At 44.7% G+C, this 27,306-nt stretch overlaps 1 protein-coding gene across 9 annotated transcripts in view; it reads right to left on the bottom strand.

Moving 5' to 3' along the window:
- SFMBT2 (Scm like with four mbt domains 2) overlaps nucleotides 1-27,306 on the bottom strand; it is a 78,936-nt gene that overhangs the window by 38,397 nt on the left and 13,233 nt on the right. For 7 of the 9 annotated variants that reach the window (XR_009156082.1, XM_058190840.1, XM_058190841.1 and 4 more), the window contains exons 3-9: nucleotides 24,960-25,057; nucleotides 22,776-23,016; nucleotides 16,118-16,206; nucleotides 15,512-15,758; nucleotides 11,552-11,649; nucleotides 8,489-8,590; nucleotides 5,543-5,690 (exon numbers count right to left, since the gene is read on the bottom strand). Coding sequence is in view for 8 of the 9 variants with exons in the window: in XM_058190840.1 (XP_058046823.1) it covers nucleotides 5,543-5,690; nucleotides 8,489-8,590; nucleotides 11,552-11,649; nucleotides 15,512-15,758; nucleotides 16,118-16,206; nucleotides 22,776-23,016; nucleotides 24,960-25,057 (1,023 nt within the window). In the remaining variant the exon portion in view is untranslated. The remainder of the gene's footprint in view (nucleotides 1-5,542; nucleotides 5,691-8,488; nucleotides 8,591-11,551; nucleotides 11,650-15,511; nucleotides 15,759-16,117; nucleotides 16,207-22,775; nucleotides 23,017-24,959; nucleotides 25,058-27,306) is intronic. The other 2 variants (XM_058190843.1, XM_058190838.1) reach the window with 1 other exon arrangement.

Here is a 27,306-nt window from a genome sequence, read left to right as displayed (position 1 = left end):
TGGGTATAGTGCTTTCACTTAAGGTTAAAGAATTGAAAAAACTTAATTATGATGTGGTGATTAACGAAATTGAGAAGAAGATAGATAAATATAAAATTTTAAAGTTGTCTTGGTTTGGTAGAATTGCAATGTGTAAGATGATGTTGCTGCCCAAGTTCAACTTTTTATTCGAGATGCTACCACTAAATCTGACAGAGAAAGATATTGAAGGATATCAGAAAAAACTGGATAAATTTTGCAATGGTGGCAAAAGACCCAGATTAGTGAAGAAAATGTGGTATCAAAATCAAAAGGAAGGTGGATTAGGAATCCCCAAATTAGTTAATTATTACTGTGCGTATGGTATCCGGATAGTGGTAAAAATACTTAAAGGTGAAGATAATTATTGGAGAGATTTAGAGTTAAGGATATAGAGAAATTTGGATCAAGGTGGTTTTAGATAAAGCAAATTTAAAATGTGTAAGTAGAAGTTATTGGTTAAAGGGATTAAGTAAAATGTGGAACAAATTTGTTAAAATTTTAATTCCGGATATAATCTTTTTGGGGGAGACAACTGGAATTTGGCCGATTAAAAATAATATAAAACGAATGAAGTGATTAAAGAGGAAAATATAGAAATTATTAAAGATTGGATAAAAGTTATGGAAATGAAAGGAGGAATAAAGAAATTATTGAAAAATTAGGGTTAAGTTGGTTTGAAAAATACAGATAGAAAATGGACAAAAAACTAAAGGAAAATTATTCGATAAATAGATGTGAAACTGAATTTGAATATTTAGTATCTCGGATTATGAAAGATGAAATTGGGCTAAAGGGACTCGTTAGTAGGGTTTATAAGATTATAAATTCTGATGAAAAATTACAAAGAGTGATGAGGACAAATTGGGAAAAAGATCTTAATATTGAAATACCAGAATCAGATTGGAATGTGAATTGGAAGAGTAGAATTATGAGAACTTTATCTATAAGGATTAAAGAGCACAATTATAAAGTTGTTTGGAAATGGTATTTGACTCCAGTAAGATTGTCACAAATGGATAAAAACTAGTAAAAATGTTGGAGATGTGAGATGGAATTGGGGACTTATGAACATATGTGGTATAATTGTGATAAGGTTAAAAGTTTTGGCAACAATTGGAGAAAATGATATTTGAAATGATGGGGAAAGTAATAATATTGAGAGTGGAAACTATATTATTGTTGGTAATTAAGGAAATAGAATTAACAAAATATGAAAAAGAATTGATTAGAATTATGATTATAATAGGTAGAATTATAATAGCTAGATATTGGAAACTAGATGTGATTTTTAGAATAGAAGAGTGGAATTCTGAAATGTGGAAATTAGCTTTAAATGATAAAATGACATGTGATATTAAAATTAGAAGTGGTGTGTATAAAGAAGATATTTTCTGGAAGACTTGGAAACCATTTGTGGACTTTGCGCTTGGAACATTGGACGCTTCAGTACCTGTACCTCGAGAACGTGGATTTTGGCAATCATGAGGATATATCCGAAGACCCAAATCTTCCTTTTATGTATAGCACAAGGGTGTAATAATGTATTTTCTTTTTGTTTGTTTGTTGCAAAAAAAATAATAAAAAAATTAAAAAAAAAAAAAAAAGAGAATGCCAGAAAGCAGATCCTTTATATAGGCCATGGGGTGTGGCTCCATGACTCAGCACTTATCCAGGCCTGCCCCTCCCTTCCTTCTGACGCCGCCGCCGCCTATCAATTCTTCTGAAGCGAGGGTCACTCCAGTCGGCAGCTGTTGGTAATTGACCTCCCTCAGGCTCACATGCTGTGGGGGAGAGGGAGGGGTCTAGTTGCTCCGTTTGCCTGGGCATGGAGCCAGGGCTGGGGCCGGGAGGTGCTTCCTCCTCCTCAGCCTGTCTGGGCATGGAGCCAGGGCTGGGGCCGGGAGGTGCTTCCTCCTCCTCAGCCTGTCTGGGCATGGAGCCAGGGCTGGGGCCGGGAGGCAAACTAGGACATTCCTCAGCGTTCGGAAGCAGATAAGAAGGCCCCGGCTGCGGTGAGAGCGGGCAAGACACAACACTGCATGCCATCGGTTTGCCATCATGGTTCTAGCCTTGTGCCTGCACCACTAGACCAAACCCACTCTCTGAGTTATATTTCTGCCTAATTATGCTTTAATTCTGCACCGCACCTCTTAGGAAAATGCTGGGCACTCTCTATCCACAAAAAGATGGCTCGGCCTTGCCCAGACAAAAAAAAAAAAAAAAAATTGTAAAAGCATCACTTGCTCTTCATTGTCTGCTGAGGGTTTATGTATTCCTGTGTGCTGCAGGGCAGACAACTTTGTCCCTTGAGGCCACTCCATTTTGGGTGGGGAACAGGACGTGGTTTCCTTCACTGTCTGTTTCCTCGCCCACCAAATTTATTTTATTTATTTATTTATTTTATTCGATTTTTATACCGCCCTTCTCCCGAAGGACTCAGGGCGGTGTACAGCCAAATAAAAAACCACAATGTACACTTTAAAACAAGACTAAAACAAAACATATTACAAGATGGCCAAAATTTAAAACAGTTTAAAATCCTAAAATATAAACAGCCCCAGTTAAAATTTAGTAAAACTTCTAAGCCAGTCCCGCTTGAATAAATAGGTGCGTTTTCAGCTCACGGCGAAAAGTCCTAAGATCAGGCACTTGACGTAAACCAGGGTGAAGTTCATTCCAAAGCGTAGGAGCTCCAACAGAGAAGGACCTTCCCCTGGGGGCCGCCAGCCGACATTGCTTGGTGGACGGCACCCTGAGGAGACCCTCTCTGTGTGAGCGTACGGGTTGGTGAGAGGCATAAGGTAACAGCAGGTGGTCCCGTAAGTACCCGGGCCCTAAGCCATGGAGCGCTTTAAAGGTGGTAACCAGAATCTTAAAGCGCACCCGAAAGACCACAGGAAGCCAGTGCAAACTGCACAGGATTGGTGTTACATGGGAGCAACGAGTTGCTCCCACTATTACCCGCGCAGCTGCATTCTGGACTAGCTGCAGCCTCCGGGTGCACTTCAAGGGCAGCCCCATGTAGAGAGCATTGCAATAATCCAAACGAAAATTGAAATCTCCCTCTGCCTGGTCTGCCTCCAATCTGGGCCTAGGCATCCCCAGCTTTCAAATATTAAATATTTAATCGCTGTGGGAATTGCACTCATTGGGATAAAGCCCGCAGCGAAAAGCAAGGGGCTCCACGCAAGCACACCACACCAATGCAGAAATTCGCCAGTCTCCAAGCAGAGAGAGAGAGAGAGAAATCTGCCCCACAGCTGTGAACGCTTAAGGAAAAAAAAATCTATAACTCTAGCTGTCGACAATATAAATAGTGTCAACGGAGCGCTTTCCTACGGTGGGAAATTAATGGAAATTAATTTGCTGGCTGGCATCAAATAAAACACGTCTTTTCTCTCCTCAGGGAATCTAAACAGCTCTTCTAACTGTACATTAATGTGTACGTTAAAAGCAACGTGTACGTCACTCCCCAATTATTCCTCTATCTTAGCCAAGCCTTATCAGGAGATTGTCGATCCAATTCGGCAACATCGATGGTTTTTATATTGCTCTAAAGATTAAGCTTTGCGGACAAGAAGATGTGAAATGGTACAGGACAGTGATGGCTAACCTTTTTGCCGTCGCGTGCCAAAAGCGGGGGTCGCGCACGTGCCCACACCCATAATTCAATGCCCCCATGTGCCCTGCCCCCCCCATGCATGCGCGTGCAATCCCCATTTTTGGCATGCGATGGCACGCTGGGCCAGATAGGCCCGTTGTCGCCCTCCCGAGGCTCCAGAGACTTTCTTGGAGCCTGGGGAGGGTGAAAATGGCCTTCCCCACACACCCCCAGAGGCCCTCCGGAGGCTGGAAACGGCTCGTTTCCCGACTTCCAGTGGAAGGAAAGAAGGAAGGAAGGAAGGAAGGAAGGAAGGAAGGACAGACCTAGGCTTCCTGACTCAGGAAGCCTAGGTCAGAACAGTTAGGAAGGAAGGAAGGAAGGAAGGAAGGAAGGAAGGAAGGAAGGAAGGGAGGGAGGGAGGGAGGGAGGGAGGGAGGGAGGGAGGGAGGGTTGTGGTCCGCTGGCGGCCTACGGAGGTGGTACTTTCTACAGAGTCAGAAAGTGAGGAGGCTGGGGAGGAACATGGGCCAGTCCTGGAGTCTGGGGAAGGCTCAGACGAGGGCTCTGCGTTGGAGGCAGAGAAAGGGCCTGCGTCGGAGGTACATGCTGCCTCCGGAGCCTCCAAAGTCAGACCTCAGCGAGGCAGAGGAACAGCGGGAACCTGTTCCCAGAACGCGGATGCGCAGAGCTGCCAGAAGGGAAGAACAGTAATAACAAAAGGGACGACTCGGGAGTAAGGTTTGGAGATGATTGGCCCCTCCCATAAGGCTTAAAAAAGGACCAAAGGCATGTGGGCCTTTGCAGGAAGCAACATTGTTAATTCTGTTCAGTTTAAAGTCAGAAGGTCTGTTTGATTCTGCACTCCCTGTGGCTTTGCCAATTAGGTCTTTGGCAGCGTGTCACGGGAGATAAAGGTGGGTGAATATCAGCCATATCCCGAAGGACTCATTACAACTATTTTGTTGTGTCTGCGCCTCCTGCCAGAAAGTGACTTGGAAAGTGAGGGGGAAGGGCCATCAGGACTTACCTCGGGAGCACCGCCTTCCCTGGCTCAGCTCCAGGAGCCAGAGGCAGGCCAGGTGGAAGATATAACGAGGCCTCCGTCCCCTGACTCTTCCCCCCCCAGGCCACGCCTCCAGACATAGCTGATGGCAATCAGGCCTGGCTGGACCCTAGGTTTTGTAGGCAGGAGAGGCGGGAACAACAGAAGCAGGGGTGGGGCAGGCCTAGGAAGTGCTGAGTCACGGAGCCACACCCCACAGGATATAAAGGCAGCAAGAGCTGCTGTGCCTCTTCGTAGCAGGCAAATTAACTGCTTAACTAAGAGCTGAAGTACTGTTTGTTCCTGGTTGACTCATCGGTGTCAAGGGAGATAACAGAGAAACTTGGCAGACGCTCACTATTTTGCTGCCAAAGCTGATAGGGCCGGCTAATTAAGCCATCGCTCGGATGGAGGCGAGGTGGGGACAGAACATATTTGGGACTCATCTCTGAATGGACAGAATTCACAGCTGTTAAAATAAAAGAGGTTTTTTGGGACTCATTGTGTTTTACTGACTCAGGAAACCTAGGTCAGAACAGGAAGGAAGGAAGGAAGGAAGGAAGGAAGGAAGGAAGGAAGGAAGATTATAATGAGAGAGAGGAAGGGTCTGAGGGAAGTCACACCCTTGGCTGCCACCACAAATGCCCCCGAAATGAGTGACCATGCCCATCCCGTCCCGCCAAGGTCTATCAAAACCCTGATGCTGTCCTCGATGAAATCGAATTTGACACTCCTGCCCTATATACCATTCCGGATAAATGGTCATTCAACCTCTTCTTAAAAGCCTCCAGAATTTCTGGAGGCAAGTCGTTCCTCTGATTACGCAGACCCCCCCCACCCCACATCCAGCCCCATTCTGCAGTGCCAAGACAAACCTTTGGGAGGGGTGAGATGGACTCCATTTTTAAGGCACCACTGCACTGGCAGGAGGCCCAAGGAATCGGCGTGGCAAAGTATCGATGTGTTGCGTGGTTCGGGCCGGAGATCGTCCAGAGTGACTTGCACGAAATGATGGTTGAAAACCTATAGGGAAGCAAATGGGGAAGTTTGTTTGTTTATTTATTTGTTTATTTGTAGCCTTTTGTTATTTTTGCAAATAATCCAAGGCTGAAACTATATCCAATATATTTTCCTCCTCCTATTTAACTCACAACCACCACCTTGTGACGGAGAAGGACTGGCTCAAAGTCACCCAGCTGTCTTTTTGTCTCTAAGGCAGGATTAGAACTCAGACTCTCCTGTCGATTGGCCCTAAGTCATCCAGCCGGCTTTCGTGCCTAAGGCGGGACTAGAACTCACGGCCTCCTGGTGATTGGCTTTAAGTCACCCAGCTGGTTTATGGCGAGGGCGGGACATGAACTCATGGTCTCCTGCTTTCTAAACTGGCGCCTTAACCACTTGACCAAACTGACTCTCATCTCTATTTATTTATATCCTATTATTATTATTATTATTATTATTATTATTATTATTATTATTATTATTATTATTATTATTATTATTATTATTATTATTATTAACTTTATCCATTAAAAATGAAACTCAGTTAACTGAACATTCAAAAATGCATCACAATTTATTTATTTATTTTATTAGATTTTTATACCGCCCTTCTCCCGAAGGACTCAGGGCGGTGTACAGCCAAATAATAAAAACCCCACAATATACACATTAAAACAAAAACTTAAAACCAAGCATATTACATAAATGGCCGAAATTTAAAACAATTTAAAAACCTAAAATTCATAAATAACCCCAATTAAAATTTAATAAAACTTTTAAGCCAGTCCCGCTTGAATAAATAAATGACTGGTGCTAATGGTTGATACGGGTTGCTGCCAGCCTCCTAGGTATCAACCAAGTATCTTCTTAAGAGGTCCAATGTTCCAAGTAGCACAGTTTTTTGCAGTTCTGCGGGTGTTATTGCAAGAAGCTGCAATTATTATTATTATTATTATTAATAATAATTTTTTATTATGACAGTATACACAGCAAACGAGATAACTATGCTGGATTTCGTATCACAGATCACTAGTCGAGCACTTCCCAAGCGTTTAGGACTGCGTGATGTATCGGCAGATTATGCGAGCAGATCCCAGTAAGGTGGCCTTCTGCAGCTGACCAATGGTGATCTTGTCAGCGCCAATCGCTTTTAAGTGCTTGGCTAGGTCTTTAGGCACAGCTCCCAGTGTGCCGAGTACCACTGGAACCACCTGCACTGGTTTGTGCCAGAGTCTCTGCAATTCGATTCTCAAATCTTGATATCTGGTGACTTTTTCAAGTTGTTTCTCATTATTATTATTAATACATTATTATAATGTGCTGTTGTAATGTCAGACGGTTGTTGAATGAATCATTGTAAGTCGAGAACTGCCTGCATTGTTGTTGCACAAAAGGAAAATTTCCAGAATTTCCTCCACACTCTACCATGCTACTCAAGATACACTTTTAGGGCAGGGGTGAAATGTAAAATTTGTTACTACCAGTTCTGTGGACGTGGCTTGGTGGGGGGTGGAGTAATGTGACTGGGTGGGCATGGCCAATTTTTTTTAACTTTTAAAAGCATTTTTTCTACAACCTCTTCCGCTGAAGAGGTTATAAAAAAATGCTTTTAAAAGCCTCTGATGATCAGGCAACTCAGCTGGGATCGCCAGAGAAAAAAAAGCTTTTCAAGGGTTCTGACGATCCCAGCTGAGTTGCCTGATCGCCAGAACCTTTTAAAAACATTTTTTCTAAAACCTCTTCCGCTGAAGTGGTTGTAGAAAAAAAGCTTTTCAAGGGTTCTGACGATCCCAGCTGAGCCACGCGGTCATCAGAGGCTTTTTAAAAAACTTTTAAAAGCATTCTTTTGGCTGAAGAAAAAATGCTTTTAACGGTAAAAAAAATCCACACCTCTGATGATTGCGTGGCTCAGCTGGGGCTGGGGGGGGAGGGATTTTTGCTACCAGTTCTCCGAACCACCTGCCGCCATCGCTACCGGATCAAGCGATCCGGTCCAAACCGGGAGCATTTCACCCCTGTTTTAGGGTCTTGTTCTGTTCCCCCCCCACCTCAGTCTGGGAGACACGTGAACTGACTCAAATAGCCAGCAATTTAGTCCACGGCAGCTATCAGCTTTGGCAGCAGACCAGTGAACGTCTGCCAAGGTTTTCTTTATCTTCCCTGATTTTACCGGAGCAACCAGGAAGTCAGGAACAAAAAGCAATCCAGGCCAGATGCTCAGTCAAATAGTTCAGCTCAAGTTTTCTCCAGTCAGTTTGTTTTGTCCGTCACGAAGTAGTAGAGCAGCCCCTCCTGCTTTTATACCCTGGGGTGTGTGGCTCTGTGACTCAGCACTCTCTAGGCCTGCCCCACCCCTTCTTTTGTTGTTCCCGCCTCTCTTGTCTACGAAACTTGGGATCTAACCAGGACTGATTGTCCACAGCTGGGTCTGGAAGCGTTGCCTGGGCGGGGGGAAATACAGGAGACAGAGGCCTTGTCACCTCCTCCACCTGGCCTGCTCTGGTTTCCGAAGCTGAGCCAGAGAGGCCGGCCCTGCAGAGGGGAGCTCGACGGCCCTTCCCCCTCACTCTCTGAGTCACTTTCTGGCAGGGGGCCAGGACCAGGGGGATGGGGGGGTTGGAGCCACAACAGGTCTCTAGAGGTAAACTCAGAGCAGGGGTCTCAAAAAAGATCAACTCATGGATGGATGGATAGATGGATGAAATAAAACTAGGTTGCCTCTGGAGCACCCCTAGTAGACCTCCAACCCACATGCTTTGCCTTTGCCTTAGCTGTGGACTATCTGGTTTTAATTCTCAATCCCATTTTGGAGTCCTCACCTTAGTTATAGTAGCCGGACAAATCACAGCTGGTTCTCGCTGATCCACGGCTTCCAACTTCATCCCCACTGTGAACGAGTGGTTCCTCAAATCGGCGTGATCCTGGGAAAAACAAGCGGAGAACTTGGCGTTGCAGCCGAGACTTTGGTCCATCCTGCCAGGGACAGCCTACTCAGGTGGTCCTCGACATATGACCGCAAATGGAGCACAAAATTTCCACTGCTGAGCGAGACGGGGGTGAAGAGAGTTTTGACCTATTTTACAACTTTACTTGCCACATCGCTTAGCTCAGGGGTCTGCAAACTTGGCTCTTTTAAGACTTGTGGACTTCAACTCCCAGAGTTCCTCAGCCAGCTTAAAAGACCAAGTTTGCAGACCCCTGGGTTAGGTGAATGGTTAAATGAATCTTTGTGGATCTTTGAAGATTATATATTGATGAAGATTATATACTGATGGCTGCTGGACTACGGTGGCTGCTGGACTACGGTGCTGGGGTGGAGGTTTTGGCTCCATGGTTAAATGAATCTTTGCAGTGGTTAAATGAATCTTTTTCGGTCACTAAGCGAATCTGGCTTCCCCCGTTCTCCCTCGGAAGCCAGCTGGGAAGTGGCTATCATGTGACCCTGGGAAGCTGCCACCATCCTAAATACATGGCAGCTTCCAAGCATCCGAGCTGTCGTGTCCCACTCCTCCGCTGACGGCCGGGTCAGGGAAATCCGAATCAGGCTTGTCTCTGCAGCTCTACCAAAGTCCTAGCAAAGTCCTCAGGGCAGGCAGGAGACCAGAAAGTGACTTCAGCAAGATATGTTTAGACTTTGCCTGACTCAGAGAATGCCAGAAAGCAGATTCTTTATATAGGCCATGGGGTGTGGCTCCATGACTCAGCACTTATCCAGGCCTGCCCCTCCCTTCCTTCTGTTGCCTCCGTCTATCAAGTCTTCTGACGCGAGGGTCACTCCAGTCTGCAGCTGTTGGCAATTGACCTCCCTCAGGCTCACATGCTGTGGAAGAGGGGGAGGGGTCTAGTTGCTCCGTTTGCCTGGGCATGGAGCCAGAGCTGGGGGCTGGAGGTACTTCCTCCTCTTCAGCCTGTCTGGGCATGTAGCCAGGGCTGGGGCCGGGAGGCATACTAGGACATTCCTCTGTGTTCGGAAGCAGATAAGAAGGCCCCGGCTGTGGTGAGATCGGACGAGACACAACACGAGCTTCGATCACATAAGCTGCAACGGTCATGTGAAAACCGGTCATAAGTTGTAACTTCGGAGGGTCACTGAACAAAAGGTTGTAAGTCGAGGACTATCAACATTTTTCTCCATTTTTCCTAGGGTTCCTGCATGTATTGGTACGTGAGGAAGCCCAGGTGAGATGAGGTGAAGCGATGCAACCTTAGGGAACGGCCAGGTAAGAGAAGGCATAGGACATTCATCCTTATCCTGTACATGCAAACAATATAGACAGTGGTGGGATTCAGCTGGTTTGAGTAAACTGGTAGTTAAATTGCTGGCTTGCTCCGCCCCTCCCCGGAATCTCCACACACCGCATTTTGGCTCTCAGGTAAGTGCAGGGAGGCCTCCTAGGCACAAAATGGAGTGTGGGAGGAGTGTGGTGTCACCCCTGCATGTTTTTGCTCCCGGGAGGCTGGAGGGAGACCTACTAGGCCCAAAACGGGACGCCGGGGGGGGAGGGCGCTTCCCCTCCCACAGCCCATTTTTGCTCCTAGGGGGATGTAGGAGGCAGAGTGCTGCTTGTCACACCCCCTGGCCACGCCCACCCATCTGGTTATTAGGGCAGAGAACCGGTTGTTCCAATTATTTGAATCCCACCATTGAGATATATATATATATATTATTGTTCATTTACTGAACTGATTAAATATTCAATATTAATTAGACCCGAACTGTTGATCCTTGGCACCTTTAAGACCTGTGTGTTGTGGTCTGACAGCAGCCTGCAGAACTGGCAGGAGAGTCAGACATGGAGGAGGCTGGGGAGGACAATGGGTCAGTCCTGGAGGCTGGGGAAGGCTCGGATGAGGGCTCTTCATTGGCGGCAGAGATGGGGCCAGGACCATCTAGGAGTGATGCACAGACTCCGGAGCCTCCAGAGGCGGACAGCAGAGAGGCAGAGGAACAGGAGGAGCCTGTTCCTAGTGCACGCATGCGAAGAGCTGCCAGAAGGCAAGAGCAGCTGAAGCAAAAAGGATGACTCGGGAGTAAGGCCAGGAGATGATTGGCCCCTCCCATAAGGCTTAAAAAAGAAACAACGGCTCTTGGGTCCTTTGTAGGAAAGCAACGTTGCTACATTGATTTTTAGTCGGTGTCTCTTGTTTCTGAACTTCGTGGGGTTCTTGCCAAGGAAAGCCTTTGGCAGGGTGCCAAAGAAGACAAAGGTTGGTGATAAGGCCAAAGGACTGTTTATGAAGAATTAATTTGGACTAAGCTGGAAAAGATTGAGGGCAAATGAAGAAGGGGACGACAAAGAACGAGGTGGCTGGATGGAGTCACTGAAGCAGTAGGCATGAGTTTAAATGGACTCCAGAGGATGGTAGAGGACAGGAAGACCTGGAGGAACGTCCATGGGGTCGCGATGGGTCGGACACGACTTCGCAACTAACAACAAAGCTGAGAATGAAGTAATTCTCCGCTGTCCTAATAAAATATGTTTGTTTAGGACTGATTGTGTCTGGTAATAACTACCTGGGCCTAGGTCACAACACTGTGGACTTCAACTCCCAGAATTCCCCAGCCAGCATCTCTCCCAGCATGGCTGGCTGGGGAATTCTGGGAGTTGAAGTCCACAATTCTTAAAGGTGCCAAATTTGGACCCTCTGTATATGTTTGCGTGTGTAAGAGAGAAAGAAAGAGAAAGAGGAAGGGAGAGAGAAAAGGAAAGAAAGAGAGAGATTAAAAGAAACCTTTAAAAAGGAATATCCACCATTCCTGATGCTAAATTCTCCCTTGCTTGCTTGAAATCTAAAAAGAAGGATGGCAGGGCAGCGAATCAAATGGTCCAAAGAAGAAATAATGGTTTATTAAGAAGAAATCGGGGTTTGCTAAGGTTTACCTTAAACACTTCCATGGGAAGGGAACGTTTTTCTGCCTTGGTCAGAGCCGTGTTTAGGACTGTCCGCCATTCAGACGCAGTCTTCAGAGAAGAGATTTCTGCAATGAAAAAAGACACTAGGATTAAGCCAGCCGGATACATTTGATGATCCTACATACGGGTAATCCTCATGACTTATGACCACAACTGAGCCCCAAATATCTGTCGCTAAGTGAGACACTTGTTCAGTGAGTTTTGCCCCGTTTTACGATCTTCCCTGCCACTGTTGTTAAGTGAATCACTTGCAGTGGTTAAGTTAGTAACACGGTTGTTAAACGGAATCTGGCTTCCCCAAACCTTGCTTGTCAGAAGGTTGCAAAAAGTGATCCCATGATCCCCGGGACATTACAATTGTCATAAGTATAAGTGTGTTGCTGAGCATCTGAATTTTGATCACGTGATCACGGGAGATGCTGCAACGGTTATAAACGTGAAAAACGGTCATAAGTCACTTTTTTCAGTGCTGGCATATCCTCGAAGGGTCACTAAATCATCTTCTTTTAACGACCCTCATAATCCCTTGCAGGGTGGAGTCTGGGCAACTGAGAACGGAGCTGACTGTTTACTGGGCCGGACGCCCTTCCTGTCCCCAGTGCGGAGTTACATTCAGCAGATATATATTCTCAACGTGCCCCGAGAGATAAAAATATCTGCCTCTACCTAGGGTTGAACTCACAGCCTCCTGATTGTGAGGCGAGAGCTCCACCTCTAGGCCACCGCACCACTCATCGAATGGTCACTAAATGAACTGTTGCAAGTCGAGTATTAAACCGTTACATTTGCAACTTTTCATAAACGTCCAGCTATGAAGTGTCCTTTGAACTAAACCAGATCTGTGGAGTTTAAGAGTGGGGTGGGGGGGTTCCTTGTATTATTTTAAGCAAAACGAACTCTTTTCACAGAGAAAAGTAAATTCAGGTATTTCCCCTCCTTCCCCCAGCTATTCTCTTTAGCTCTGTTTAGGACGTCACTCCTCTATGCCAGCAGTCACCAACTGGTGGTCCATGGACCACTGGTGGTCCTCGAGAAAATTTTGGTGGTCCGCAGAAAAATTATTTGTATTTTTTATATTGCACTAAATCAGGGGTCCTCAAACTATGGGCCCCTGGGACAGATACGTGCAATGAACGTTTGTGTTGCTGCAGAGAGTCTCCCCCTTCAGGGTCTTTTTGTGTGGGTCAGAGGGGGGCAGAAATTCCAACTTGGGGTCTGCTTCAGCCTCCTGGTGTGGGGCCTTGAGCGAAGGCTGGAGAGAAGTGCTACTGGTGGCGAAGAGCCGGAGGGCCTCGTTCCAGTGGGACTGCATCATGGCCTGGAACTGGCTGATCATCTCAGCCCACTGAGCCGCCAGGTGCCGGTACCTGGCTTTGAACTCCTGCAGGTCTTTCCTCTGCTTAGAAAGCCTATGCTGCACGAATCAAGAAGAGGGCCGTGAAAATATTTGCAGATCACTCGCATCCTGGACATAAATTGTTTCAACTCCTACCCTCAAAACGACGCTATAGAGCACTGCACACCAGAACAACTAGACACAAGAACAGTTTTTTCCCGAAGGCCATCACTCTGCTAAACAAATAATTCCCTCAACACTGTCAGACTATTTACTGAATCTGCACTACTATTAATCGTTTCATAGTTCCCATCACCAATCTCTTTCCACGTATGACTGTATGACTATAACTTTTTGCTGGCAATCCTTATGATTTATATTGATATATTGACCATCAATTGTGTTGTAAATGTTGTACCTTGATGAAGGTATCTTTTCTTTTATGTACACTGAGAGCATATGCACCAAGACAAATTCCTTGTGTGTCCAATCACACTTGGCCAATAAAAATTCTATTCTATTCTATTCTATTCTATTCTATTCTATTCTCAGTCAGATCCAATTTGAACTGAGCTGTTTGGCCAACTCTTTCTCTTAGCTCCAACTCCTGCTTCCTGTTGGGGTCCTAAGGAGCCCGGGTGGGGTGGGGAGGGGAGGGGCGAATAGAGGCACCCCTCAACGTGAGTGACATTGAGTTGGCCACACCCACCCGGTCACATGACCACCTAGCCACACCCATCCAGCCAATCATTACGCAGATCGTATTAGTGATCATATTAGTGGTCCATGGGATTTAAAATTATGAATTCAGTGGTCCCTGAGGTCCGAAAGGTTGGGGACCCCTGCTCTATGCCACATCTAGAAAGAGCCACGATGGGAAAGTGAAAGGGTTATTTGATTTGATTTAACTGTTATTGAAGACAAAAAGCCCAGATGCCCTGGCGCTTTGCCCTAGATGAGCTTTTATTGTATCATGAAGGCCTTTTTGCAGCAAGCAAGAGCCTCTGGTGGCTCAGACTGCTAAGACAGTCTGTTATTAACAGCAGCTGCTTGCAATTCCTGCAGGTTCAAGCCCCACCAGGCCCAAGGTTGACTCAGCCTTTCATCCTTTATAAGGTAGGTAAAATGAGGACCCAGATTGTTGGGGGCAATAAGTTGACTTTGTATATAAATATACAAATAGGATGAAGGCTATTGCTTGACATAGTGTAAGCCACCCTGAGTCTTCGGAGAAGGGCGGGATATAAATGCAAATAAAAAAAGAAAAGCTCCAATTGCATCTCATTTTGGCGAGAAAAACAGAGGAGCCATAATCTGGTTGGTTTCAAAACAGTGTTTTTTCAACCACTGGTAATTTTAAAAAAATGTGGACTTCAACTCCCGGAATTCCCCAGCCAGCCAGCCAGCCAGCCTCACCTGATGCCAAAAACAGGGGAAAAGGAAACTTAACAAAGCAAAGTCGCAACACTTCAAAATCCATATTAAGACATAAGACAGCTGCTTAAAATAAGATTAGGGGAAGTAAAGGCTCCCTTGAATCAAGTTCATCTCTTTATTTTATTTTTTAAGTACGACTTTATTAAAAGTTTCGAAAGAAGATTGATGATCGCACAGAAATATTCATCTGTTTCTTCCAGGAAAATTATAGCCCTAGGGTGGTGCTTACTCCTACACATAGCCCGCTGAATTTAATCCTGCTTAGCTTTTCAAGATCAGCCAAAGACCTCTAGATGTTTTTTGCCTTAAATGAAGACTGCTTTGAGCTAAGTTGGCTCCTGTTGACTTTGAGGCACATCAAGTTTGTTTTATTTGCAACCGTAGTCTTTTTCTAGGGTGGTGTGTATGTGTGTGTGCGTGCTTGCGCGCTTTTGCATGCCCAATTTAGCTTGAGATTTCCCTGGCCTCCTGTCCAAAGACTACCCACTTCTGACTTTGCTTAGCTTTTCTCAAGATGAACCAAATGACATTAACACCTTGGATGGATGGATGCACGGATTTATGAATGGATGCATGGATAGATGGATGAATGGATGGATTTATGAATGGATGGATGGAAGGATGGATGGGTGGATGGAAGAGATGGAGGGGTTCATGGATTGATGGAAGGATGGATTTATGAATGGATGGATGGAAGGAAGGATGGATGGATGTTGGTTAGATGGATGGGTGGATGGAAGAGATGGAGGGGTTCATGGATTGATGGAAGGGTGGATTTATGAATGGATGGATGGAAGGATGGATGGATGTTGGTTAGATGGATGGGTGGATGGAAGAGATGGAGGGGTTCATGGAAGGATGGATGAATGGATTTATGCATGGATGGATGGACGGTTGAACGGTTGGTTAGATGGTTGGATCAATGGATGGAAGTATGGATGCATGTTGGTTAGATGAGTGGATGGATGGTTGGCTAGATGGATGAGATGAAGGGATTCATGGATGAATGGATGGCTTTATGAATGGATGGATGAATGGATGGATGGAAGCATGGATTTATTCATGGATGGATGGTGGAATCATTGGTTAGTTGAACAGATGGATGGATGGATACATGGACAAATGATAGGTGAATAGATAGTAATTTCTGGTACCTGCAGGTGGTTCCAGCTGGTATTTATTCTCTTGACACCAACCCACCGGTCGAAGTCTACAATCCAAGTAAAACAGCCACTGGTCGTAAGAGTCAGTTTCCTCCAATCCTGCATAGCGAAGGCGCAATCTTCCCCCAACATTCTCAACCACGCTCACTATCCAGAATTGAAAGGGATTCTGGTCATCCTGCAGCTCTATTAAGGAATCCAGAGTAATGAGGTCTACAGCGTTTTTCCCTCGCAGAGGCTGTTTAAACAGAAGCAAAACACCGTATTTTAAACTTCACGGAACATGACTTGTGCTGGTCACAAGTTTGCAAAAGGGGATCACGAGACCCCGGGACACTGCAACCGTCATAAATAGGAACCAGTTGCCAAGCATCAGAATTTTGATCGTGTGAGGTAAGGACGTTGCCGTGGTTGTTAAGTCTGAAAAATGGGCATAAGTCGGGTTTTTTTTCAGCGCCGTTGTAACTCCGAACGGTCATTAAACAAACTGTTGTAAGTGGAGGACTACCCCTGTCCCATCCCTTATTTTCTGCTGGTACAGAAGCAGCACCATAAAACTCAGCAGCCCTTGAGAACAGAAATTAAGTCAATACCTACGCCTTCTAGTAAATTTGCAGGCACCGTTCGTGAGCCCGTCAAATCACGTATCAGGAACTCCGTCCAGTCTGAGTATTTCTCTTTGATAGCTTGAAAATAGAAGAGGAGGACGGGATTACTTAAGGACATGATAACTTCCACACATGGTTGGAAAAGATGATTAAGAAACACACTGATTTCAAACGAGAAGTTTTTCTATTGGGAATTATATCTGAAACATAGAGTAAGAATTGAGACATTTGATCTGTAAATGTTTTGACAGCAGCTAGGATTGGGTTTGCCAAAAACTGGAAAAACGAAAGATTACCATTGCAAGAGGAAATTATTAGGCAAATGATGGAATGTGCAGAATTGAGTAAATTGACACTAGAAATTAGAGAACAGGAAGAGAAACAATTCTATAAAATATGGGATCTCTTTTAGCAGTGGTTAGAAGGGAAAATATGTTAAAGAGATTTAAGTAAGGTTGAATAAAGAAAAATGTTAAATTATATAATTGAGTTTAGGGAATGGAATTGGAGATGTATAGTATTAATTTAGGAAAGCTGATTTGAAGAGAGAGAATGAAATGTCATAGTCAATTAAAAGATTAATTGATTATAATGTTGAGAGATATATTATATAGATAAAATATAAGATTAGATAAATTAATTGGACTAAATATGGCGAGTTGCACAAAAGACTGGTGATCAACCCTACCGATGCAATGTATTTGGATTGAAGATGGTTTTATGTATGTCTGTTTTTTAAAAAAAATAATAAAAAAAATTCTTTCCAAAACAAAAAAAGGACATGATAACCGATCATTTTCTTTATGTACCGTATTTTTCAGAGTATAAGACGCACTTTTTCCCACTCTTAAAAGAGGCTGAAAATTTGGGTGCGTCTTATACTCCAAATATAAGGGACATGGTGGCTCAGGGGCTAGGACGTTGAGCTTGTTGATCGAAAGGTCGGCAGCTCAGCGGTTCGAATCCCTAGTGCTGCTGTGTAATGGGGTGAGCTCCTGTTACTTGTCCCAGCTTCTGCCAACCTAGCAGTTTCGAAAGCACGTAAAAATGCAAGTAGAAAAAGTAGGGACCATCTTTGGTGGGAAGGTAACAGCGTTCTGTGCGCCTTTGGTGTCTAGTCATGCCGGCCACATGACCACGGAGACGTCTTCGGACAGCGCTGGCTCTTCGGCTTTGAAATGGAGATGAGCACCGCCCCCTAGAGTCAGCAACGACTAGCACGTATGTGTGAGGGGAACCTTTACCTTTATACTCCAAATATAGTCCTGCCCACCCACTGGCCCCCACCCTTTGGCCTCCGCATGTCCTCTTCCTGGCTGCAGAGATTGGCACAGACAATGGCTTGCATTTTGGGGCTCCGCGCCTCCTATTTTCAGACTCCAAACGCTCCGTTTGAGAGCCGTTCAAGGCTGTGGAGATCAGCAAAGAACATTGCTGCCGATCGCCGTCCCCTCTGCACATCGTGTTTTCGGCCTCTGCACATCGTGTTTTAGGCCTCCGCACGCCCCATTTTTGGCCTCTGTGCGTCACAAATTCAGGCAGTGATCGGCGGCAATAGGCTTTTTGCACACACTCACAACTAGCGAACTAATGTGCTGAAGCTGACCAGGCTAAGGATGCTAGCCAGGTGAATACCTGGTAGGCAGAATTTTTTTTTCCCCTATTTTCCTCTCCCAAAATTTAAGGTGCATTTTATACTGCGGAGCGTCTTATACTCCGAAAAATACGGTAAGTGAATGTAAGGAGATCCTCAGGAGGGAGGGGCTGCATCCCAGAGGAGGAAGAGGCAACTCAGCCTAGATATTATGTGTGAGAGAAAGCAGGTGAGGACAGTCCCTCCCTAACAGTTCCCAGAGTATATGGGAGATGCAGACTCATAGAGTCTTTCAGTTTGCCAAGATTTTGTCTGCAGGTATGAAACAGGAAAGCTGAGCTCGGGAAGAATCGCAACGTGTCATTCTAGATTTTGGGGCAGATTCGAGGCAATGATTTCTCACAATCTGGGATTGTGGGAACCTGTTATTATATCCACAAATACTGTTTGCATTTTGAACAATGGTACCGTGGTGACTCATGAAGTGTTGATTAATTTTCAATTAATGATGTACTGGGACATCCAGAGTTTTCTTTTTCAAGTATACTACTGCTAAGTCAAGTTTCTCTTATACTGTATTATGCTAAGGCCTTCCTTCCTTCCTTCCCACCTTCCCTTTTCCTTCCTTCTCTGTCCTTTTTCCTTCCTTTCTTCCTTCCCCCTCTCCCTTCCCTGCCTTCCTTCCTTCCCCCTCTCCTTCTCCCTTCTTTGCCTTTTTTCTTCCTTCCCCCCTCCCTCTTCCTTCCTTCTCTGCCTTTTTTCCTTCCTTCCTTCCCCTCTCCCTCCCTCTTTTTTCCCTGCCTGCCTTCCTTCCTCCTCTCCCCCTCCCTCCTTTCTCTGCCTTTTTTCCTTCCTTCTTTCCCCCTCCCTCCTCCTAATCTTTTCCTTCCATCCTCCTTTCCTCCCTCCCTTTACGACCTCTGTTTTGGCAGTTGGGCATTGCAGCATTTTCTATAAGGAAACTCACAGCCCCAATCTTTGGGGTATCTTCTAAATCAGGGGTCTCCAACCTTGGCAACTTTAAGCAAAGCTGGCTGAGGAACTCTGGGAGTTGAAGTCCACAAGTCTTAAAGTTGCCAAGGTTGAAGAGCCCTGTTCTAAATATCCTTCTTTGTTGCTCTCTCAAAACTGCCACTTCTCCAGATTCACCCCAACAGATCCAGTCGATTTCCTTAACCCAGCTGATTGCAGCATAAAACTCTCCATTCGCCAAGGGGATGGTGGAGAAACAGGCAATTTTCATCCAATTACACAAGCCAAACACAACTCAATAGTTTAACTCAGCGGTTCTCAACCTGTGGGTCGGGACCCCGTTGGGGGTCGAATGACGATTTGCCAGGGGTCGCCTAAGACCATCGGAAATATGGGAAGTATACTTGCGAGTTGAAGAATCGCGCTCCAATGATTGATTTCACAAGCCAGCTGCAGGCTCTTCAAATCACTAACCGAATTCGGCTTCAGGCGCGATGAATTAAAAAAGAGAGAAATCTTTGCTCTGATGTCTCCCTCTCAAGCCAGCTGCAATCACTCCCAATCGCTAGCCTAATCTGGCTTCAGGCGCCATAAACTTAATAGGGGAGGAGTCTCCGCTTTAATGCCTCCTTCCTCAAGACAATCGCAAGCAGTTCAGATCGCTAGCCAAGACGGCTTCAGGCGCGATCAATTCAAAACGAAAATAATTTTATGGTTGGGGTCGCCACATCATGGGGAATTGTATTAAAGGGGTCGCAGCACTATAAAGGTTGAGAACCACTGGTTTAACTGTAACAGCGGCACATAGATAACAGAGAAAGGGACTTAGCTCAAAATGCAACATACACACAAACACACACACACAGCGAGAGAGAGAGAGAGAGAGAGAGAGAGAGAGAGAGAGAGAGAGAGAGAGAGCTACATCAAGTCTTAAGATTGCTCGGAGTAGTTGATAAAATTAGCTGCATTTAAGCCCATTAAAAAAACCTCTTAGCTGTTTCGTTTTTGACTAACTTGTGTGTCACTGAAAAACCCTGGTATTAGCACAAAATTGGTACTCATTAAATCTTCCATAAATCTCTGCTCTGGCATTTCAGCGCACTCAAAATATTATTTAGAAATAGTTATGGGCCATTAGCTTGCTTCTTGCCGCCTGAAGCCAATTGTACATTTTCTTGCCAATGTTTGCTTCACCCACAGGTTATTTGGAGGTTGCTTGGATACCGGGAGCGTTTCTCCAAATAAAATAAAATAAAAAATTGAGCTTTAAAAGGGCCCAGATAGATCTGCCGAATGTTTCATATGGAAAACTGAGGCAGGTCTACGACTTTGATATCATGAGGTAAAAACCACACGTTTCAAATGGGAAATGCAAGTCTAATGAAAAAAACAAAATAAAAAAAACAAAATAAAAGATGGAAATGAGTGGAATGAGGTAGAAAAGATGCACTTTTACATTGCCTGGATAGAACAGTGAGAAATCTGACATTTTTTTAGAAGTTAAAAAGTCTTCCCTCGTCAGTGGATCCTAGATATGTCCAGCTACAACACCCAGAATTCCAAAGCTCTCCATCATCAGGACTAGAAACTTAATAAATTAATCCCACGGACAATTGGGAGGCACTGTGTGATCGGCTTCCTCCTTTGTGGCATTCCTCCTAATAATGTGGCTCAGACTGGTAAGACAGTGTTATTAACAGCAGCTGCTTGCAATTACTGCAGGTTCAAGTTCCACCAGGCCCAAGGTTGACTCAGCCTTCCATCCTTTATAAGGTAGGTAAAATGAGGACCCAGATTGTTGGGGGCAATAAGTTGACTCTGTATATAATATACAAATAGAATGAAGACTATTGCTTGACATAGTGTAAACCGCCCTGAGTCTTCAGAGAAGGGCGGGATATAAATGCAAATAAAAAATAAAAAAAATAAAAAAAAATAATGTAGGTGGCCACGTTCCTGGCAAAGAGAAAATATTTATTTATTTATTTTGGTCTGGGTTGGATATGTTTCCAGGAATGGAAAAATACGGTCGGCTTGGAGCAGTGCCAATAGTCATGTGTTCAGACAGATATTAAAAAGCTACAAGAATAATTGGGGGCCAGCAGGCCTACAGAAAAATCTCTGAAAAAGGATTTTTTTTTTTTTAATGGGATCAAAAGAAGAATATTTGACAAGACAAGGAATGGAATAGAATAGACTATAATAGGATGGAACACAACAGAACAGAACAGGGGTCTGCAAACTTGGCTCTTTTAAGACTTGTGGACTTCAACTCCCACAGTTCCTCAGCCAGCTTGTGGGAGTTGAAGTCCACAAGTCTTAAAAGAGCCAAGTTTGCAGACCCCTGGAATAGAAAAAAAACAGAGTTGGAAGGGATGTTGGTGTCAGCCCTGAAAGCCATCTTTTACTTTGGATCTTCCAGGCTGCCAAATTTAGTGCTGTGGGAAACTGGGAAGGGGGATTGTATGGAGTTGGGAGATATCTGGTGAGCATGTGTGTGCCGGGAGCTGTTTTTTCTGGTTTCCGGCACGCGCATGCGCACCGGCCACCTGGTCTTCCAGTTTTTAGCACCCAATATTCGTTTGGCTGGAAAATTAATGAAAAATGAATCGCTTTAATTTGTAGCCACGATGCTTCCTGTCTCTGCTTCAAAGCAAGCACATGCCCGACTTAGTTTAGCATACAAAATGCAGGTTGATGGTGGGAAGGAAGGAAAATCCAGTCAGAGCTGAAGAAGCTTCTTGTATGTGAAGCGAAACGTCTTCAGAGAAAAAAAACCAGAAAGTCCAATTGCCTCTTGAAAAAAACACACCTTTGGGACAACCATGTCCTGGATGACTGAGAATCTCCACAGACCTTCAGAGACCTACACCCTCTTGTCAAACCAAATCTTCTAAACACACCCAGCACCGCCAAACATTTCTGCAACTGATCTAAGGGAGGAAGACACCTCCTGTTGTGGCTCCAGCCTCCAAACCTGGCCCCATGCCCGAAAGTGACTCAGAAAGTGAGGGGGAAGGGCCGGTAAGGCTTACCTCAGGAGCACCGATTTCTTTGGCTCAGCTCCAGGAGCCAGAACCAGGCCAGTTAGAGGACGTAATGAGGCCGACATCCCCTGATTCCTCCCTTCCTCAGGCTACGCCTACAGAAGCAGCTGATAACCATACCAATCAAGCCTGAACCGATCCGCGCTTCAGAAGATTAAAGAGGCGGCATCATCAAAGGGAAGGGTGGGGCAGGAGCCCCACCCCACAGGATATATAAAGAGTTTTGGGACTGCTTTCAGTTCTACAGGAAGCAAATTAGCTGAACCGTGTCGAAGTGAGCTGAAGTCTTAATCTGTTTGAACTTTTTGGCAGGCAGCTGCGTTTTCCCGGCCAGGTCTCATAAGAGCTGTGTATCCACTGGCTGAAGGCCAGCTCATTACTCCAGAGTGAGGACGGAGATAGAACACCTCCATACAGGAGGTGCCTCACTGTTCTGGTCCATCAGCAGCCTACAGAGCTGGCAACGGAGTCGGAGAGTGATGAGGCTGAGGTGAGGCCAGGGCCCTCGGGGAGTGAGGTTCAGACGCCAGAGCCTCCAGAGACTGATAGTAGTGAGGCAGAGGAACAGGAGGAGCCTGTTTCTAATGCACGCATGAGAAGAGCTGCCAGAAGGCAAGAACAGCTCAAGCAGAGAGGACAACTCGGGAGTAGGGCCAAGAGATGACTGGCCCCTCCCATAAGGCTTAAAACAGACCAGCAATGGCATTTGGCCTTTGCCGGAAAACAATGTTGTAGCTGTGTCTTTCTGCTTCGTCTTCTGCTTCGTATACGTCTTTGTTTTTGTTGCTTCTGGATGTTTGCCAGGAAGGGCCTTTGGCAGTTTGCCTAATTGGACCAAGGTTTGTGAGATAACTGAGGAATTTGTGTTGGGAGGCATTTGTTTTCCTTTGAGTTCAACGACGCTGGGAATGAAGTAATTCCCAGCTGTTAAAATAAAGTTTGTTTTCCCACGGACTAAGTTTATTTACTACTTACTTGGGCCTGGGTCGCAACACTCACACAACTTGAGACCCGCAACACAGCTTCGGACTCACCGTCCGGGGGCATCAACACTTTCCCGTTCTGCGTGCACCAGCCCACCGGGTGGAGGTCGGCGGTCATCACATCGCACCAGAAATCAGCCCGGCGGTCATCTTCATAACCGCAGTAACGCAGCAGCAGCAGCTGGCCACACGTGGTGATGGTAGTAGCCACCCAGTAAGTGTCCGGGTTGTGCTTGTTGGCCACTTCGAGTTTCATACCAGGCTGCAAACTGCTCTGAAGACTGACTTCCACCTGGAGAACAGAGACATGGGGGTGAATGTCATTTTGGAAGGCCGCAAAGCGAGGAGAAGGATCAACAATCTGTAGTATGGATTAAGCTAATTTGAGTAACTACATTCCAAAGCCATACAGGTGGTCCTTGACTTACACTGGTTATAAAGACAAAATAATTAGCCCATTCTAGTCACCATTGTGTACCCATTCCTGAATTACCATGGCTGCATCATTTTCATCCATTTTAAAGTTTTATTTATTTATTTATTTATTTATTATTTCAACTTTTATACCGCCCTTCTCCCGAAGGACTCAGGGCGGTTTACAGCCAAGTAAAAAAACAACAACAACAATACAAAAGTTAAGAACAATTTTAAAAAACTAATTATACATTGGCCGAAATTGTAAAAATTTGCTAAATCCCATTAAAAACGGATTAAAACTATTAAAAACTATTAGGCTAATCCTGCTCGATGAAATAAAAGAGTCTTCAGCTCACGCCGGAAGGTTCCGGAAGTCAGAGAGTTGGCGCAACGTTGGAGGTAGTTCGTTCCAGAGGGCTGGGGCCCCCACAGAGAAGGCCCTCCCCCTGGGGGTCGCCAGCCGACATTGTCTGGCCGACGGCACCCTGAGGAGACCCTCTCTATGGGAGCGCACTGGTCGATGGGAGGCCACCGGTGGCAGCAGGCGGTCCCATAAATATCCTGGTCCTGAGCCATGGAGCGCTTTAAAGACGGTCACTAACACCTTAAATTGCACCCGGAAGACAACCGGAAGCCAGTGCAGCCCGCGCAGGATAGGTGTTATATGGGAGCCTCGAGCCGTTTTACTGTAATCTGTAACCGTTTTACTGTAATCAGTGATAGAAAATACATTCACAAAGCTTTTTCAAAGAAATAAAAATAGATGAAGGCTTGTCAGGATCACGGAAACCAAAGCTGTAACCAATTTGTTCAAAAATACCACCCGAGCCTTTTTTTTTTCTTTATTTATTTTTTCTTTATATAAGAAGAATTTATAAAGAAAGTAAAAAATTATTTTCTTTTTACTAAGGTCTCGTTATTGTTCAAATATGTTCTTCTATTTTATTAATAGAGGTTTGAGTTTTAGAAACCGCCACGATCCATTCCCTGTGATACCAGTTACATGCCTTTCAACTCTCTGTTTGGCCAAACTAAAGGTTCCCAGGCTAAACTTTGCAAAGCATTTTTCACTAATTTGCAGACTTAAGTTGAATATGTGTGTGTCTCTTTATCTTTCTCGGCCTTAATTTCACAGCTGAGCAGCTGCAGGAAAAAAATTGGCTTCTATCCAGCCAATTTAAGCTTATATTTTTCTAGGTTCTTAGCTCCTCTGCCCCTTTTCCCATTTCTTACACATTTAAACCAAGACTAGAAACTCTGTGCAATTTCAAATATCAGTACCCAGCAGCCAATGATCAGAGATAACGGGATTTGTAGTCCGTATTGGGTAGCACATGGATTCCTGAATTCCACAGAAATTTCTTTTAAGTACTGGTAAACAGCATTGTGAAGGGACCCGGTGGCTCAGTGGCTAAGATGCTGAGCTTGTCGATTGAAAGGTCGGCAGTTCAGTGGTTCGAATCCCTCGTGCCACATAACGGGGTGAGCTCCCATTACTTGTTCCAGCTTCTGCCAACCTAGCAGTTCGAAAGCACGTAAAAAATGCAAGTAGAAAAATAGGAAGGGAAGCAGCGTTCCGTGCGCCTTTGGCATTTAGTCATGCCGGCCACATGACCACGGAGACGTCTTCGGACAGCGCTGGCTCTTTGGCTTTGAAACTGAGATGAGCACCACCCCCTAGAGTCGGGAACGACTAGCACATATGTGCGAGGGGAACCTTTACCTTAAACAGAATTGTGCTGTTTGTCAGATACTGGACCCCCGTTTCTAAAATCTCAATGAGGACTAGAAACCCTACCATTCTGGCAATGTGCTTACGTGCTTAAATAAGGAGTGTGGAGCTGCTGCAGATTCTGTCTCTTCCAGGTATTCATCCCAACTGAAGCCAGCCTCTTCAGGGTTGGAGCTTTCATCTGCTTTAAACGATAATGATTTAAAAAAAAAATATTTATTTTATGATTTGAATGCTTTGAATGCTGTCCAGAGTCGCTTTGAAACAAGATGGGTGGCAAATTAACTATAATCATAAAAATAAAATACTGGTAATAAAAAATAAAATAAACATCATCGGCATTGACAAAATCCTCATCAGTCAATTGCAAAAGGCAGCTTTACTCAGAACAGCTTACTAAGAACTTGATAGTTGTGAAAAAATGCCAAATCCAGTCTAAACATCTGAGACCAACCAAAATAATAATATAAGAAACAAACAAATGAGCAATTTTACAGAAGGGTCTACAAAACGTGTCTATGCTGATGCTTTATATAAGCTTAGATTTGTGTTTGTAGGTGCAATGCGTTTTATTCATGTTGCATATCATTGATTCCATGACCTCTGTAGATGCCAACACTTAATAATACAAAAATTGTTACCCCTATTTTTGAATAACTTAAACCTTTAGAGATAACACAGAAAAATAAGTTGGTGTTAATAATAAATGTTTATGAACATTAAGGCCTTAAATGTTTCTGGAATTGGGTATGTCTAATTTAATGAAAAGAAGGACTAGGGAAGACGGGATAGCAGTGCTCCAATATCTCAGGGGCTGCCACAAAGAAGAGGGAGTCAAGCTATTCTCCAAAGCACCTGAAGGCAGGAGAAGAAGCAATGGGTGGAAACTAATCAAGGAGAGAAGCAACCAAGAACTAAGGAGGAATTTCCTGACAGAACAATTAATCAATGGAAGGAGTTGCCTCCAGAAGTTGTGGCAGATCCAACACTGAAGGGTTTTAAGAAGAGATTGGACAGCCATTTGTCTGAAATGGTATAGGGTCTCCTGTTTGAGCAAGGGGCTGGACTAGAAGACCTCCAAGGTCCCTTCCAACTCTGTTATTCTGTTAGATGCTATATACTGTAAGTGTTTATAATTGCCATGCAAAGTGATGGTAGTAATAAATTATTAGGTCCAGATGAGCAGATCTGAAACTTTTGCAGACCCGGGCAATATTTGCATCAGTTTTTCTCAATCTTGGTCATTTGAAGATATTGTGAACTTCAACTCCCAGAATTCCCTAGCCAGAGGGGGGAATTCTGGGAGTTGAAGTCCACACATCTGAGAAACACTGAATTAGATACAGATGTACAATTCAATATCACAAATAATCTTTTTTTTAATTTCATTTTGTCATAACAGTATACACAAACATTGTCATAAATAAAACAACATATCATGAAGAAATATATATATATATATATAAATATATATATAAATATATATATATATATATATATATATTTATATACATATAGATCTTTGGTTATTCGGGTTTTCTCGCGTAAAATTGGAAGTGTCTTGGCGACGTTTACGAAGTCTCATTCGTCATCTTCAGGCTTCAACCGTGCTTCTGGGAGCAATGTGACTGCAGCTGCAAAAGGAAGAAACAGCTGCAGTCACACATTGCTCCCAGAAGCACGAAGCTGAAGCCTGAAGATGACGAATGAGATTTCATCGAAACGTCGCCAAGACACTTCCAATTTTACGCGGGAGAAAACCCGAATAACCAAAGATCTACATATATATATATATATATATGTGTGTGTGTGTGTGTGTGTGTGTGTGTGTGTGTGTGTGTGTGTGTAAAAAAATATGCATCAGCTATATTAATTTGATATAATGAAGGGAACAATAGGACAGGAACGGTAGGCACTTTTGTGCTCTTATGCACGGCCCTTATAGTCCTCTTAGGAATGTGGTCTTGTCCTTTCTTTCCTTCTTCTTCCGCATGCAACGATTGGAAAAGCCAAAAGATCTGAAAACAGAAGAACGAACCCAACGCTTTCTCTCCCTCGTCTCTTCGCCTTTGGAAACACAGAAGCAACGAAATCAACTCAGTTTTGAGCAACACCAGGGATGAAATGCTCCCGGTTCGGACCGGATTGCGCGATCCGGTAGCGATGGGGGGCGGGTAGTTGGGAGAACTGGTAGCAAAAATCCCTGCCCCACCCCCACCCCACTGCCCATGCCTCGCTGTTCCTCTTCTCTGTCCTTGAAGCTCTCGGTGGTGATATAGCTGGAAACGGCCTTAAGTGACTGCCGCAGCGCTTCAAAGGGCCGCACTACAGCTGATCAGCGCTGTAGGCGGCTAGTAGACCGATGCCTCTATTTTTAAAGAAGGTAGACCGGTGCCTCCCAAAAAAAGGCAATTGGTAGACCAGTGCCTCTAT

This window comes from Ahaetulla prasina, chromosome 7 (assembly GCF_028640845.1).
Source record: "Ahaetulla prasina isolate Xishuangbanna chromosome 7, ASM2864084v1, whole genome shotgun sequence".
Lineage (NCBI taxonomy): Eukaryota > Metazoa > Chordata > Lepidosauria > Squamata > Colubridae > Ahaetulla > Ahaetulla prasina.
Note: the sequence above shows the minus strand (reverse complement) of the source record. Positions and strands in the feature narration are given on the sequence as shown.